We start from the raw sequence: 18,221 nt of genomic DNA, 5'->3' as shown, positions 1-18,221 counted from the left end.
TCGACGGGATGTTGTGCTCACTGACGCATTTATGTCATCAATGACGTCGACTATGTTGACTAGTCGGGACAGCTCTAATCCACCCACTCAGCCAATCATGATCGCGTTTGCAACAGCATCACCACCAGTGTTTTTAATCTTACCTTTAAAAAGTAATTAATTACAGTTACAAATTACTTCTCCCAAAAAGTAATTGCGTTAGTAACTCAGTTACTTGAATGTAAGAGTAATTAGTTACTTGGCAAAGTAACTGGTGATCATTTTCATGTTTTGTTGTTTTTTTTCGTCAAAAAAAAAAAAAAACATAGGTCACACTACGTGAAGTTTAAAAGGTTTTTGGGACAATTGGCCCTAGCCCAATTCTTTACCTTAATTTACCCTTTACCCTGAATCACCCGTTAAAAGTTGTTAAAATTGCTCCCATTATTGCATTAGTTCCCTTCTGTCTACTTTTGACATGTGGAGGTTTTAAAACTGTTTCATCATTTAAAGATAGATTCAAGTCAACATTTTGCTGATTTAGGAGTATTTTAGATAAAAAGTTACATAGGTTCGCTTGGAAGGTTCTCTGCAACAGAGCCTTCCTAAGAAGTCTACTGCTTTAAGATGGCGGCTGTTTACTAACACATCTAGTTCCTATACTGTACATGTTGTTAATGGCGCCGTGTCTGTCATTTCGCATCTAGTTCTATATCTATGTGACGTCTAACATATCTACTATATCATGTGAGCGTAGTTTGTATGCTATCGGTTACAGTCAGGTGTTATTGGAGCCACCTAGCATCGCGGTTGCTTGGCGTCACAACTTTTTTGCCTCCTCGCCACTCCTGCTCTGCATGTTGTCTCGGTGAGTCCGTCTCCCTTAGACCTTTCTCGCGTCATTCACCCAATATAGTAACGCACGCCTATCCGTTCTCAGTAACAGTAACGGCGTTGCCAAGATGAGAAGAGTAATTAATTAGATTACTCACTACTTAAAAAAATAACGCCGTATTTTATATTGGAACGCCGTTATTAACAACACTGGTCACCACCCACTTCCCTCCTCCCCACTCCCGCTCTGATCTCTCCCAAGTTTAGGGGAAAAGTAGTTAGATTACTTGCTACTGAGAAAAACAATGCCTTTAGAAACGTTTTTATACTCTAACGCTGTTATTAACAACACTGTGTATATATAGGTGACGCCGTTATTAACAACACTGTGTATATATAGTTGTGTTTGTGTGTAAAATGCAATTGTTAATACAACTTCAAATCGGTAAATCCTAAATTTAAAGATTTTTTTTTTTTTAATCATGAAAATTAAAATATTAAATCTAAAATAAAAAAATCTGACTTAAAACACATAGTAACAACAAAACAATTATAATAAATTATAAATAAAATGTTTACAAATAAAATATTAGTGTTTTTGAAAATTAAAAAATATAATTGTATCTCAATTTATATTTAAATACACACACATATATATATTCAGTTGCATGTATTTTTAATACATTTTCTATATTTTCCTTTATCTGTGATTTAGCATTTTCTGATTTTTACCTTTAATTTTAATTTTTTTTCATGTCCTTCATTTATATGTATTCCCCCAATGCTTTATGTATATTTACATCTTTTGCGGCCATTATCGGCGATATACATCTAATCCAATTTAAGTGGGAGCGTTGATAACTAGCTGTTTCTTTAAAAAGATGTCGATTTGGAAATGCATGTCCGTTCTCCTGTTTATCTGTTGAAGTTGTTTTCAGTTTACAACAAATATAAAGAAGCTGTCATAATTGTTATTGTTAAAGTTCTGGGTGAGTGGGTGAAGGAAGGCAAGGTGGCAGATGTAACAATTTTTTATTGCAGTATGTGAAGGCAATCTGTGTCCAAATGGTCATGCGGGCAGTTGGTGGGTGAGCAGGTGAGCTGTGAAGGCAGACAACAACGCAGGAGCTGTTAATAAAGGCAAAATGAGCTGAGTAGAAGCTATACCATTCTGAGAACAAAGCGACCGTGGAGTAGAGTTGTTTATCTGGCGATGAAGTGAGGGCAAGGTACTGGCTTAAGTAGGCTGTTAACGATGATAGACTGCACCAGGTCCCAGGCTCACTCATCTATCCAATCCTTCAATCAAAACACACACAAAAAGAGGAGGAGCAGGGGGCAGAGGCCCTGACAGTTATATTATTTTTCATCAAATAGTTAAAAATATACACTGTAATGTGGCATATTTTTATCACGATAGAAGATTTAGCTGCTTTCTCTACTTCAGATACATCCACGCTCTCTACTTGGGCGCCCAGAGTCGTTGGCACAGCAACAGCTCCCACCACCGCTTCCACTGGCGCCTAATGTTCGAGAGTGCTGACATCACCATGCTCCGTCTCTTGGAGGCCTTCCTCAAGTCGGCGCCACAGCTTGTCCTTCAGCTAAGCATCATGATCCACGGAAACGCAGTCCTCCCGCTGCAAGGTGAGACGCACTTACATGACCTACAAGTTTTATCATGAACCACTGACAATTTGAAAAAACTGTTGCCTGTTGCCATTCTTGTTTCGGCACTTACTTCAATATATTCTCATAATTCTATTCTCAATGCAGGTCTGTCGGCCTCTGCCTCCCTCGTGTCGCTGGCTTGGATGATCGCGTCCTACCAGAAGGTTCTGAGAGACTCACGTGATGACAAGCTCCCCATGTCCTACAAGGCCGTCATCGCTCAGATTCTCTGGCACCTGTTCACCATCGGTGCCAGGACAGTGGCCTTCGCCCTCTTTGCCTCTGTCTTCCAGCTGTATTTTGGAATTTTCATCGTCAGTCACTGGTGCGTCATATAACCTCAAACTACCTCAAAACCAAAATACAGTAGGGCAAATAAGTATTTAGTCAACCACCAATTGTGCAAGTTCTCCTACTTGAAAAGATTAGAGAGGCCTGTAATTGTCAACATGGGTAAACGTCAGCCATGAGAGACAATGTGGAAAAAACAGAAAATCACATTGTTTGATTTTTAAAGAATTTATTTACAAATTAGAGTAGAAAATAAGTATTTGGTCACCTACAACCAAGCAAGATTTCTGGCTGTCAAAGAGGTCTAACGTCTTCTAACAAGCTCTAACGAGGCTCCACTCGTTACCTCTATTAATGGCACCTGTTTTAACTCATTATCGGTATAAAAGACACCTGTCTACAACTTCAGTCAGTCACACTCCAAACTCCACTATGGCCAAGCCCAAAGAGCTGTCGAAGGACACCGGAGACAAAATTGTAGACCTGCACCACGCTGGGAAGACTGAATCTGCAATAGGTAAAACGCTTGGTGTAAAGAAATCAACTGTGGGAGCAATTATTAGAAAATGGAAGACATACAAGACCACTGATAATCTCCCTTGATCTGGGGCTCCATCCAAGATCTCACCCCGTGCGTCAAAATGATAACAAGAACGGTGAGCAAAAATCCCAGAACCACACGGCGACCTAGTGAATGACCTACAGAAAACTGGGACCACAGTAACAAAGGCTACTATCAGTAACACAATGCGCCGCCAGGGACTCAAATCCTGCACTGCCAGACGTGTCCCCCTAGCCAGTCTCCAGATCTCAACCCCATAGAAAATCTGTGGAGGGAGTTGAAAGTCCGTGTTACCCGACGACAGCCCCAAAACATCACTGCTCTAGAGAAGATCTGCATGGAGGAATTAGCCAAAATACCAGCAACAGTGTGTGAAAAGCTTGTGAAGATTTACAGAAAACGTTTGGCCTCCGTTATTGCCAACAAAGGGTACATAACAAATAGGGGTGCACGATATCCATTTTTTTTAAGCCGATATCGATAACTTCCTGCTCCTCAAAGCCGATACCGCATATTCAACACTCAATATACAACAAACTGCACAATACACTTATATACACACCTATTATATGTATAGCATAGCACACTAGCTTGCGCTGCATTGACATATTTCCGAGGCGGAAACGTAACAGAAAGCATTCACGATTGTCAATGCGACCGCTAGACACCGCAATGTGTATGTGAATGAGCTTGTAATGTGAACAAAACTACTGTGACAAAAAATAGATGCAACGAATTATTCTGACCAGCAGGTGGGAGCAATGCCCCGCAAATGGTCAACTGCTTTCCTAAACTAGTGTGTAAAGTCACTGTAAACTGTAAAGTCAGCACAATACATATTATCGGTCCTATTAATAATGTTATTGGATTTATCGGGATGACGTCATAATTTCTATTACCAGACCGATAATTATCGGACCAATAATTATCGTGCACCAGTAATAACAAAGCATTGAGATGAACTATTGGTATTGACCAAATACTTATTTTCCACCATGATTTGCAAATAATTTCTTTAAAAATCCAACAATGTGATTTTCTGGGGGTTTTTCCCACATTCTGTCTCTCATGGTTGAGGTTTACCCATGTTGACAATTACAGGCCTCTCTAATATTTTCAGGTGGAAGAACTTGCACAATTAGTGGATGACTAAATACTTATTTGCCCCACTGTATATTCACGATATATCCTTTTTTGTTGTTTTGTTTTGTTTAGCTTCACAGGAATGCAAGGATTGACATTGAATGAACTGATATTTTCCCCTACACATCTTGTTGGTAGCATTGGTAGCACAATAAAAATAAATCCAAATTTAAGAAGGCTTCCCAGTTACCCCTGATTTCAACACCTTCATAAACTAATCGCCGAAGTCACTTTCACAAATAATTTTTTAAAATTTTGGTAAAAAATGGTTTAGGGAATTATTCTAAGAGGATGATGATTCAGAATAATTAATACAGCTACTTCTTTAATACAGTCTTCTTTGTAGAGTGTTCAAGTACATTTTGGTTCAGACTCAGACAGTGTGAGCTGTTTGATATTATTTTATCGTCTTCTTCAGTGGTTCTCATTGTGTGATACAAGTCTCACGAGTAGTATGTGGCACGCAAAAGAATTAAATGTTCAAATGACCGTTTTTAATCCATAACAGTGCATTTATCAAGTACTGTTCGGTTATATTCAATTTTAGCTACAAAAGATTCCTTTTAATGTTTTAGAACTGTTTCGTTTAAAATAACTAGGATAGTGTTTCACCGATCCTGATACAACATTGAAATGCAGGTATAGGCTAGTACTAAGAAATAGGTCACCCTTGCTGCGCAATATGGTCTCTTCGAAATTTAATTTCCAACCGCCACCAACCTTTTCAAAAAGGCCACCTGTTACAAACGCTGCTTTAAAAGAAGTAGTGTTTGTTGCCCTTCCCAAGATGGTCACCGATTACAAACGCCAGTGAATAAGAAGAAGAGGAAAAGTTTTTATTCTGGTTTTATTGAATGTGCTTATTTAGCAGTCACATTCTCGATGTATGGGCCTATACTTTAAATCACAGGTGTCAAACCGATTCCAGAAAGGGCCTAGTGGGTGCAGGTTTGCGTTCCAACCAGTGAAGAGGACACCTTTTCACCAATTAGATCTTTTACATGTGTAATCAGTTAAACTTTGTCAGGTGCTGCTTGTTTCAGCAGGACGTTCATTGGTTAAACTCTCTGCGCATTATCGGTTGGAACAAAATCCAGCACCCACTAGGCCCTTTCTGGAATCGGTTTGACACCTGTGCTTTAAATGGTGGATGAATTTGCATAATAAACCAATCAGGAGTCGAAGTTTTATGAACAATGACATTGACATGAGCATCTTATAAATACAGTGGGGCAACTAAGTATTTAGTCAACCAGTAGTTGTGCAAGTTCCCCCACTTGAAAATATTAGCGAGGCCTGTAATTGTCAACTTAGGTAAACCTCAACCATGAGAGACAGAATGTGGGGAAAAAAACAGAAAATCACGTTGTTTGATTTTTAAATAATTTATTTGCAAATCATGGTGGAAAATAATTATTTGGTCTATACCAAAAGTTCATCTCAGTACTTTGTTATGTACCCTTTGTTGGCAATAACTGAGGCCTAATGTTTTCTGTAACTCTTTACAAGCTTTTCACACATTGTTGCTGTTTTTTTGGCCCATTCCTCCATGCAAATCTCCTCTAGAGCAGTGATGTTTTGGGGCTGTCGTCAGGCAACACCGACTTTCAACTCCCTCCACAGATTTTCTATGGGGTTGAGATCTGGAGACTGGCTAGGCGACTCCAAGTCCTTGAAATGCTTCATACAAAGCCACTCCTTTGTTGCCCTGCCTGTGTGTTTGGGATCATTGTCATGCTGAAAGATCCAGCCACGTCTCATCTTCAATGCCCTTGCTGATGGACAGAGATTTTCACTCAAAGTCTCTTGATACATGGCCCCATTTCATTCCGTCCTTAACACAGATCAGTCGTCCTGGTCCCTTTGCAGAAAAACAGCCCCAAAGCATGATGTTTCCACCCCCATGCTTCACAGTGGGTATGGTGCAATTCAGTATTCTTTTTCCTCCAAACACGAGAACCTGTGTTTCTACTAGGCATGTGCCGGTATGAGATTTTGACGGTACGATAACCGTGAGCAAAAATACCGCGGTTTCACGGTATCACGGTATTGCAATTATAGCTACAAAATGTGTTATTTTGAGATGTATGGGTTAAAAAAAATAACTTTTTTCCATTGAACAGGATTTTTTTTTGTTTTTCAGAACATAGTTGCAAATTGGAACATGAATATGTTGTTAAAATAAATACATTATCAATAAAAAAACAGCAACATTTTAAATAAAATTAAAATATAACTAATAGACTATACCCACAGCCACAGCTCAAGTTGCTTAAGATTAGAGCAAGAACAAAATAATTTCTGTAAAAAAGTAAAAACACTTCTGAATAAATTTTTTAAAAATGTATACTGCATGACTTTTTTTTTTTTTTTTTTTTTTTTGAGGGTGGAAAAGCTCAAGTGAAGTTTTGCCATTTTCAGCCACTGTGTCAAATCTGGTCATGCCTTTGTGTTAAAAAGAACATAAAGAATTCATAAGTTAATAAGTTAGTTAAAAATGTACAAGTTAGTATAAGTTAGTTAAAAATGTAAAAGTTAAAATGTAAATATTGTTGTGGAAAGGTTTCATCTAAAAAAAAAAAAAAAAACATTGGGAGTGAGACCTCTTCTTGAGCTAACAAACGTGGATTTGTGCTTAGGGCAAGATCATCTTTCGTCAATTAACGATATTTGATGCTATGCCTTTTTCCCCCCTTCATTCAAGCAAATCAAGCTTGTTTTCTCACTCTGCGACTGTAACACTCGACGAAGTTGCTCTTCCAGCTAAGCCTAGGCTAACATTCATCTTTGTAAGCTTTTAGTTAGTGCGTATATCGAATTTGAAAGGAAAATGTGTGTTTTGTTTTTAGCGAACTTTTCCATGGTGCTAATCTGTTGAAGCTACTCACTCTCACACATGGCAAAATACAATTGGACAACGTTTTAAATGTATTTATTTTGTATATTACACTTACCACGATTTGAGAGCTCAATAAATTGAAGAAAAGAACGACTTATGATTGGAGTATTTGTTTTTGGGTTTGCTTGCTGTTTAGCGTCACTTTCACACAGAAACAAACGGGAGGGGGTGAGCGCTGTCGCGCCACGCCACTTCTGGCTGCATTTTTGACACATGAAAAATGGCGAATACCGTACTACGGTCTGACGGAAAATTTTAGTGGTTTTGAAACCGCAACGTTTTCACACCGCGGTAAACTGTGAAACCGGTAACCGGCACATGCCTAGTTTCTACCAAAAAGTTCTATTTTTGTTTCATCTGACCATAACACATTCTCCCAGTCCTCTTAAGAATCATCCAAATGCTCTCTAGCGAACCGCAGACGGGCCTTGACGTGTACTGGCTTCAACAGGGGGACACGTCTGGCAGTGCAGGATTTGAGTCCCTGGCGGCGCATTGTGTTAATGATAGTAGCCTTTGTTACTGTGGTCCCAGCTCTCTGTAGGTCATTCACTAGGTCCCCCCGTGTGGTTCTGGGATTTTTTGCTCACCGTTCTTGTTATCATTTTCACGCCACTGGGTGAGATCTTGCATGGAGCCCCAGATCGAGGGAGATTATGAGTGGTCTTGTATGTCTTCCATTTTCTAATAATTGCTCTCACAGTTGATTTCTTTACACCACACGTTTTACCTATTGCAGATTCAGTCTTCCCAGCCTGCTGCAGGTCTACAATTTTGTCTCTGGTGTCCTTCAACAGCTCTTTGGTCTTGGCCATAGTAGAGTTTGGAGTGTGACTGACTGAGTTGTGGACAGGTGTATTTATACCGATAATGAGTTAAAACAGGAACCATTAATACAGGTAACGAGTGGAGCCTCGTTAGACCTCGTTAGAAGACGTTTGACAGCCAGAAATCTTGCTTGTTTGTAGGTGACCAAATACTTATTTCCCACTCTAATCTGGAAATAAATTCATTAAAAGTCAATCAATGTGATTTTCTGTTTTTTTTTCCTCATTCTGTCGCTCATGGTTGAGGTTTACCCATGTTGACAATTACAGGCCTTTCTAATCTTTTCAAGTAGGAGAACTTGCACTATTGGTGGTTGACTAAATACTTATTTGCCCCACTGTATGTTAGCTTTGTTAGAAGGAGAGATAACAGGGAAAAAGAAAAAGTTATTCAAGTAAATGTAAGAGAGTACATGTAACGCATTACTATCCACCTTTGGCATCTGCTAATACCACACAGCCATTTAGCAGAATCAGACCTCAAAAACATCATATTGGTGCAAAAAAAGCAAAACCATGTAAGTGGTGGTTGTACACAACAGGCCAAGTATTTTACGAAGTACTTGATATAAAATATTACATTTTCAAACATGGGACCTGATTGTGAGTGTCTCTTGTATGGTTTTCCAGGTGTATCATGACCTTCTGGATCATCCAAGGCGAGACTGACTTCTGCATGTCCAAGTGGGAGGAGATTATCTACAACATGGTGGTGGGCATCATCTACATTTTCTGCTGGTTCAACGTTAAGGAAGGGCCCAGCCGCATCCGAATGACCGTCTACTACACCGTGACGCTTGCTGAGAACGTAGCGTTGACGGCGGCCTGGTATACGTATCGTGGTCCCTATACCTCTGACTCCTACGCCCTGATTGTGGTGTGCCTGGTGGCCTGCAGCTTCGCCTTGGGGACATTCTTTATGTTGGTCTACTACTGCTGGCTGCATCCTGACGGGCCAGTTCTTGGCACAAATTGGGGCGGGTGTGTGGATGAGGGGATAGCTAGTGCAAGTGGCGTGGTGGGCGTGATCGACGCCTGTCTCACCCCATCCCAAGGTTCGCAAACAGACATGGTTATCACCAGTCCTCCCAGAACTCTCCCTAGGACTAAAGACACGGGTGACATGGTTCCCGGGGAACAGGAGAGAGACAAGGAACGGGATCGAGATAGTTGCCTGCCAGTATTCCAGGTGCGTCCGTCCCCTTCGTCCTCCCCGGCACTCCTCCACAGAACCTCATCCTCCCAAGAAGGTCCTGTGATCCGGATCGACCTTCCAAGGAAGAGGTATCCGGCCTGGGATGCCCACTTTATTGACCGCCGCCTCCGTAAGACCATCTTAATTCTGGAGACCACGTCAGCAGTCAGCCCAAGGATACAGTACAGAAGTAGCATGATGGGCAGTAAAGAGGTGTTAGAGTATGAGACGACTGTTTAGGCAAACTGCCGCTATTCAGATAAGAAATGCAGTCTGGGCTTTAGACTCAGCCAGAGACCAGTTCTCATCCCAGAACTCCGTCTGCCAGGAGACACTGTTTTTCATGAAAGATGGCTGTTAAAACTGATTGTAAAATGTGAAGTGCAATCTCTTGCCAAGGCATTCTCTTCGCTTGACCTGGTCCAGGTGGAAGCTCCATCAGCCAGCTGAAAGGGGAGCAGGAATCATATCATCTTCATCTAACTAGAACGCTTGGAGGTGAAATATTTAATCTCACACGGTGGGACTGAGAAGTAAAATATTAGATTCCATTCGTCATGGTCAGAATGAGATTAATGAGCAAATGCATGAACATGAGCCTCAGACTGTGGAGACCCCCTCACCCCTGCTATCTGCTAAAATGAACGAGGGCGAGAGTTCAAAGACTGTTTTGTCAGGTGGTTAGAATGGCACGTGGAATAATTGTGGAGCAAAATCAAATATTGACAAAAATATCCCATTTCTAATTTAAAGGTTAACCTTAATCAAAAATAGACTGAAAAGGGTAAAAACTGAGCTCCAGTGTTAAATGTCAACTAATTAAGCTCAATTTTAAGGTAACTTTGAGGGTACGAGAAGACCTACCGTAATCACAATTTTCTGCCACTTGGCTGCATATCCCTCTCTGACCTCTACGAACATCACACACAGGTCCATTTAGGTCCAATGATGGGATTACGTGTTTACATCACATAACCAAGGACTGATGTGACTTGAGAGCCACCTCACACTGTTGTACAGTCAAGTAAATACTAATGTCAGATATAAGCTAGTAGAACACGTAGTTACTGTAGGAGACGAGTGACTCAACAGAGTCTAAATGTTCATTCAAGTCAACTTTTAGCAAGATTTATAGTGGAAGTCATGTGGTTTGACAACATTTTTCACTTTTTATTGGGAAAGTATGATTTGCATCAGCTCAGCATTATAGACAATGGATGGAGGGATGGGTTAATTGTGTGAAACGCTAGATTTAGCCAAGCTAACGAGTTAGCTTGTTTGTCTAAATGGTGGATGAGTTATAGGGTTGCCAACCATCCCGTGAAAAACAAAATTGCCCCCTATCCAGGAACAAGTCCGCGTCCTGTATTGAGCTTAAAAGAGACGTGCTTTTTCCCGTATTATCATGAAACTCTTCGTAGAATTAACGAATGCTAGTATAGGGCTTTTCAAAAATATGCAGGGAAACGTTTTCCCTGCCTCTCCTGCTTTGTGATCAATCAGCCAACAGAACAATGACAAACCAAAAGCACGCTCATCTCATTGGTCCAGGTCCTGTCACTTGTCATGATAACGGAAGCATAATAGCACCTTGGATGACTCAACAAATAACACATCATAGAAGTTGTTGGTTTTTTTTTTGTTTGTTTGTTTGTTTGCTTTACATTTTTTGTTTACCTCACTTTTTGTGGCTGCACAAAATGTTCAGATTTCTATATTAACCTTCATGAATCCTATGAATAAGCCTGCGCCACCAATCAGTTGAATGGCATCTTTAATGTCAACATGACTCATACCTGAGGACTCTCCCAGCTCTTATTTGGCACCAATCGATCAAAGAAAATCGGACATATGATCGTTTTTATTTGATGGTAAAAAATTGGAAATGTGCATGTGTGTGCAATAGACACTAGAGGGCACTCATGCACTTTGGAAGGGATCACTTCACTGAATAAATTTGTTTTTTCATGTGTTTTTTGGCAGACTGTGGTAACGTAATAGTTTAAAGTGTAATAATAACAGTTCATATAGATGAAGTGCTGAGAAAAATTATACCAAACACGATACCCAGGGCATGTGGAACATTAGCCACGTTTACATGCTGACTTTTATTGATACCGATTCAAATCATTCCGAATGGAAATTTCAGATCAGCTGTTTACATGTCACTTTATCTATTCCGATCCAGCGTTTACATGTGACTGCCTTTATTCCGAAAGGACGTTTGACAACTGCCGTCTGACATGCGCAGATTAATCAAAACAAAGCGTCACGTTGCAAAACATGGAGATCGATCGTCGGAGTGCTGCTGTTTTAACTTTAACCCACTTGTTGTGTTTGTGGGGTCGTATCCGCTTCTGCTGTTTTGCTCTTTTGCCTTGTAGTAGCCGGTTTTCCACCGGTTTCTAATCTGGTCAACGCTCCGGTCTATTCCGGCTTCGTGTAAGCTCTCGTGAACTTTTTTAAATAGTTCACTGTTCCTCGTTTTACGCCCGTCTAAGCGAGCAATTATATTCAATTCTTTTAAAGTTTGAATTAAATACAATCTTTCCGCCGGACTCCAATTAGGTGCGCTGTGCTTGGAAGCCATGTTGCAAGTGACGTTACTTACGTCACTAAGTGACGTCACCACGTCAGTACGGAGCATGTGCAGAAAGAACGCAACCAGACACCATTCCGCTTCCCTGTTTACATGATATAATTTTACTTCTAATCGGTTTGGGAAAAGGAATATTCCACCCCTGTGAATCGGAATGAAATTCCATTCGGTTTGGGCCTGTTCATTCCGAATGAGGGGTTTATATGGAACACATTTATTCGGTTTGAACAAATATTCCGATTGTAATTGGAATATTTGGCTCCATGTAAACGTGGCAACTGTTACATGCTCTAAAGAGACAAAATTACAGTTATATATTAAGAAAAAAAACAACAACAACAACAACAACAAACATCCAAAAACAAACACACAAAAGGCTCAGGACCTTAAGGGTTAATTTATATACTTTTAAATTAAGCTGAACACATACTTAAGGGCTCGACACACAGGAGGTGATGGTGAAATGCGAAAGTCATCGCCGTTGAGCTAAACCTTTAACCTTGCTTTAAAAAAAACCCATCTTAAAAACTAGGATGGTCAATGGAGAATGCCATCATCAAACAACTTCCCATACTGCTGCTTTTTAATTTATGTCCCGGAAATCATGCCGAGAGCTATAATAAAGTATGTACTGGTCGCACACTGCTAAAATGATACGCTCGACGATGTTGACGAAGGTTTGGCTAGTGTCCCCACAGGTGATTGTCGATCAATAAATCTGTTGCTGATTGGTTGTGCCAGGCAACAGTGACAGAAATAGAGCCATTTCCTATTTTCGTACTGGATATCGCGTCGCTGGTCCATGTGTGCACGTGCACGAGTGCGAAATTTCACGTGCACAAACGCTGCATGTCGCTCTGCTGCAAGTTGGTTGGGTTGTTTTTTTTTTTGTGTGCGTGTGTGTATTTTTTTTTAATTTTGTATTAAAATACATTGCTAATACTTATTGGTTTTCCACATACTTATATCACTCAAATATGCACCTAATAAATTCAGGTTTGAGTCAAATAATTTTTTTTTTTTAATCTTTGTTCACATACAAAAAAAGTACTAATGGTGACAATTATTGGGCCTGCCAGCTCTTCCAATGGGGTGTCCCTTATTATTTTTTTCAGGGAGTTGGCAACCCTAGATGAGTATTATTTACAAACGAAAACCACCTACTTTCCTATTTCTATTATTTTTAAAATTCAAGTTAGTCTTTACTTACATAGCCCTAAATCACCAAAAGATTCCAAAGGGCCTCACAAAAAGTTGACATTAAAATATTCAATAAAGTAAACATTTTAGATCATCAATAGTACTTCTGCTGATCTGTCATTGCGCATGGCACAAAGATACCGCATAATTTATATTAGACAACAAAAGAAAATGATAATGATAGCACAAGCACTTGTGACGAAGCTAAATTCAAGCACCTAAACTAGCAGTTTACCTCCAGCTGTTAATTACATTTCCTCAAAAGATGAAAATAACATGTCAACATGATTGCTGCTAAACAACATCAAAGCTAGTAAGGGACAGTTTTGTACAGTACTGTATGTAGCTGTAAAAGAGATACTACAGTAAGTATTGATATTTAAGTTTAGGTGTATTATTTTCAATTATTCCGACATGTTAAGCAAACTCTTCTTAAAAAAATGTCTATTTGCTTTTAAGTTCTAAAGTCAAGAATCCTCAATGGCTTTCTTATCTAGAAATAGAAGATTTCTTGAGAAAATGCATGGGGATGCTTTGCTCCGCTGGTCGATAACTTTTTCCTGATTTCCTTTGGAATAGACGAATATATCCGTCAGTGGAATTACCGGGTATGGCCGTCTTTGTAATTGAGAGATATAGCCGTCCTTGGAATTGTCTAGGTCCAAGACCTTCCTGGAGTCCAGGTCCAAGAACCTACCTGGCATCCACATCAATGTCTTAGAGTCCAGGGAGCTACCTGAAGTCCAAGAACTTGAGTGTCATGGTCCAAGGGAATTGCTGTAGCCCTGATCCTTGAGTCGTGGTGTAAAGACATACCTGGAGTTCAGGTCTAAGGACCAACCTGGAGTTCAGGTCCATGCGCCCAGGTCCAAGAGGTCCATGTCGACGACCAGTCCCGATGAAAAGAAAGACTGCAGAAAATGGATGAATGTAGCATATCTTACTATTGTTTCTAATACTTGCATTCCACTAAAATATGATCACTTGAATGATTTGTAAAGTTTCTGAGCAGATCATTTAATACAATTCCATCACTGCATAGAAATTATGCAATTTGAAAATTTTAGAATAGACCCACATGAACAAAATGAAGCTCAAGTGAATATTCTAAATGCATTTTATCTTTGCACTGGGTATATCATGAGAAACAGTATACTAATCCTTCTTAAAAAATAGCATATTGTGATAAAGTTCATTATTTTCTGTAATGTACTGATAAACATTAGACTTTTATATATTTTAGATTCACTACACTCAACTGAAGTAGTTTAAGCCTTTTAATGTTTTAATATTGATGATTTTGGCAAAAAAAAAAAATCAAGAAAAACAAATTCCCTATCTCAAAAAATGTGCATATTTCATCCGACCAATACAAAAAAGTGTTTTTTTAATACCAAAAAAAAAAGTCAACCTTCAATTAATTATGTCAGCTATGCACTCAGTACTTGGTCGGGAATGCAGAAATGACTGCTTCAATGCAGCGTGGCATGGAGGCAATCAGCCTGTGGCGCTGCTGGGGTGTTACGGAGGCCCAGGATGCTTCGATAGCGGCCTTAAGCTCATCCACAGTGTTGGGTCTGGTGTCTCTCAACTTCCTCTTCACAATATTCCACAGATTCTCTATGGGGTTCGGGTCAGGAGAGTTGGCAGGCCAATTGAGCACAGTTATGCCATGGTCAGTAAACCATTTACCAGTGGTTTTAGCACTGTGAGCAGGTCATGCTGAAGAATGAAATCTTGATCTCCATAAAGCTTTTCAGCAGATGGAAGCATGAAGTGCTCCAAAATCTACTGATAGCTAGCTGCATTGACCCTGCCCTTGATAAAACACAGTACACCAACACCAGCAGCTGACATGGCACCCCAGACCATCACTGACTGTGGGTACTTGACACTGGACTTCAGGCATTTTGACATTTCCTTCTCCCCAGTCTTCCTCCAAACTCTGGCACCTTGATTTCCGAATGACATGCAAAATTTGCTTTCATCTGAAAAAAGTACTTTGGACCACAGAGCAACAGTCAAGTGCTGCTTCTCTGTAGCCCAGGTCAGGCACTTCTGCCACTGTTTCAGGTTCAAAAGTGGCTTGACTTGAGGAATGCGGCACCTGTAGCCCATTTCCAGCACACACCTTTGCACGGTTGCTCTGGATGTTTCTACTCCAGACTCAGTCCACTGTTTCTGCAGGTCCCCCAAGGTCAGGAATCTGCCCTTCTCCACAATCTTTCTCAGTGTGCGGTCACCTCTTCTGGTTGTCCAGCGTTTCCTGCCACACTTTTTCATTCCTACTGAGGTGCCTTGATACAGCACTCTAGGAACACCCTATTCGCTCAGAAATTTCTGTCTGTGTCTTAGCCTCTAGCTTGAGTGTGTCAGTGATGGCCTTCTGGACAGCAGTCAGGTTGGCAGTCTCGCCCATGATTGTGGTTTTGAGTAATGAACCAGGCTGAGAGTTTTTTAAAGCCTCAGGAATCTTACGCAGGTGTTTTGAGTAAATTTGTTGATTCAGATGATTAGGTTAGTAGCTTCTTTAGAGTACCATTTCATGATATGCTAATATTTTGAGATAGGGATTTTTTTGTTTTGTTTTCTTGACTTTTTTGCCAAAATCATCAATACTAAAACAATATAAGGCTTGAACTACTTCACTTGTGTGTAACGAATCTAAAATATATGAAAGTCTAATGTTTATCAGTAGGCTACATTTCAGAAAATAATTAACTTCATCACAAGATGCTAATTTTTTTAGAAGGACCAGTAAATGGATTTTCTCTCAATAATAATGCTTCAAAAGATCAAACGTATTGATCTTCAGTGACCAAAACATCCACCGTGAACTGTTACAGTTTGGGAATTTGAAGAAAGGAAGAAGGGAAAACTCATGTTTTCTTTTCAGACTGAGCATTCTCCACAAACTCAAACATTTCAACTTGTTTTTTTTCCCCCTGCTGGTTGAACTCCAGTACTCCTTATGTGTCTCTTGGGTTCTGAGAATGTACAGTACATAATGACAGCACAATAAGGTCACATGTAATGATGAGCTTGTCTCTGACAAAAAATGAGTGTGTAAAGATCAAATCAGTGTTGTCGTCATGGTAACACAACTCGTGGATGTTGATGGCCACGTTAATGGTGCTGCAAACGACAACTTGGCGTCCGCCCCACAAATTCCTTCCACCCCTAACCCCCTATCATGTCAAACATGATAAGCTAATGTACAGAACTTGTCAGTTGTTGAGGGCGGGACTTCGCGCTCCAATGAACTGATCCTTTTGTTTTTGCGTGGTGATTATTTATTACCTTGAGATAAAATATGTCAATCATATTCTGTTAATTGATGCAAGTATTTATGTTTATTTTTGTATTTGTTTTATATCTATTTCCTATTGTTTAATCACTCAGTGGCCATATCTTTGTTATAACTTACATTAAGGTGTAAAAACGATTTTTTACTCATTCCGTCTATATGTACATAATAGACTAGGATGTGCGCGTGCGTGTGTGTGTGTATGTTGTATACAGTGTGTTTGGAGACAGGTTGTTCACACCACATAATCTTCAGATTGAAACTTTCTTGATGGTGTTTAAAAATTAAATTTAAAAAAGCTCAACAAGCTGTGCTGACGATTGTAGATTGGGAACAATTACTTTAGTAAACATGGCTGGACAGCAAGAAGTGTGTCTCTGTGTCTTTTTGAATTTATTATTTTTTTAAGTACCGTATTTTCTGGAATGGACTATTAAGTAAAAATTTTGGGAGGAGAAATGTATGTTGTCCTTATTTGTAGCTAAAACATACTCACTAGTATTATTTCTAGAGCTGAAACGAATACTCGAGCAACTCGAGTTAAAAAACTGATCCGAGTAATTTTATTCACCTCAAGGAATCGTTTAATTTTGCCAGCTCTAAGCATCACGTTTTGCCCGGAGTACTTTTAATGCGGGACAACGCACGTGCATAGAGGAAGAACCAATAAAAAAAAACACCTTACTGCAGCCGACAGCCGCTACAAGCTACGCCGACGTTGCTAAAAACTACGCACGCATGATGCTACAGTTGTAGCAGGTAGCTAAGTTCTGATGCGTCTCACAAATATCATATGTATGTAGAACTAGATGCGAAATGACAGACAGGGCGGCTGCCATCTTAAAGCAGTAGACTACATAGCGCTAATAAATAAGATTAACGTTACTGTCACTAGCTCACGTAACGTTAGCCCTGCGGAGGGCTAGTTTTCTATCAATTATGACCACTGTCGATGCGTGGTTAACGTGTTTTACATACAGGCTTCATTTAATCTGTGAAAACATAGCGCTGTAGAGTGATGAGGGTGTAAAATAAAAATGCTAACTGTCAATTTTAGCTCAGTAGTCATTGCTGGATAAAACACCAAGTAGTACTGGTCCCTAATATGCTCCAATACAGCAGGTATCATACGTACATTTATTTTGAACACTGCAAAAACTCAAAATCCTATCAGGACTTGCAGTTCAGACTAACTTAAAACTTAACTAGAACTTAAAAATAGCTTGACACAAATGGAAATTCTATTGAAACACATGGGAAAAACACCTAACTTTTAAGTGATGTGTGTTATCAAGCGTAATGACATTTTTAGGTAAGAAATATACTTTTTTTTTTTTTTTTTTTATAAGATCTAGAAGTTTTTTTAAGTAAAAGCAGTGAATTAGTCTTTTTATTCTAGTCACCTCTGAGATGCAATTGTTGGCTGTTTTCAACAATGTACATAAAAAATAAAGACATTGATTGACTGAAAATGGTTCAATATTAGATGAAATGTCTTTTTTTCTCATGTATATTAATAATTGCTCTTTACCTTTAAAAAAATGTTTTATCCGATTACTCGATTAATCGATAGAATTTTCAGTCGATTACTAAAATATTCGATAGCTGCATCCCTAATTATTTCAAGGGTGTAGGTTTGCATACGGACGCTAGGGACATAACACTACTAACTTTTCAGGATGATCAAATTGTCCCCACCAATATTCAAGCAACT

At 39.6% G+C, this 18,221-nt stretch overlaps 1 protein-coding gene across 1 annotated transcript in view; it reads left to right on the top strand.

Moving 5' to 3' along the window:
* Window positions 1–17,525, top strand: part of LOC130906197 (XK-related protein 7-like) — an 83,787-nt gene extending 66,262 nt beyond the window's left edge. Inside the window, exons 2-4 of the mRNA XM_057820236.1 lie at window positions 2,261–2,460; window positions 2,590–2,809; window positions 8,837–17,525. Coding sequence (XP_057676219.1) covers window positions 2,261–2,460; window positions 2,590–2,809; window positions 8,837–9,641 — 1,225 coding nt within the window. The 3' untranslated portion in view covers window positions 9,642–17,525. The remainder of the gene's footprint in view (window positions 1–2,260; window positions 2,461–2,589; window positions 2,810–8,836) is intronic.
* Window positions 17,526–18,221: the final 696 nt, after the last annotated feature.

This window comes from Corythoichthys intestinalis, chromosome 2 (assembly GCF_030265065.1).
Source record: "Corythoichthys intestinalis isolate RoL2023-P3 chromosome 2, ASM3026506v1, whole genome shotgun sequence".
In the NCBI taxonomy this organism is placed as follows: Eukaryota; Metazoa; Chordata; class Actinopteri; order Syngnathiformes; family Syngnathidae; genus Corythoichthys; species Corythoichthys intestinalis.
This window is presented reverse-complemented; position numbering and strand designations above follow the sequence as displayed.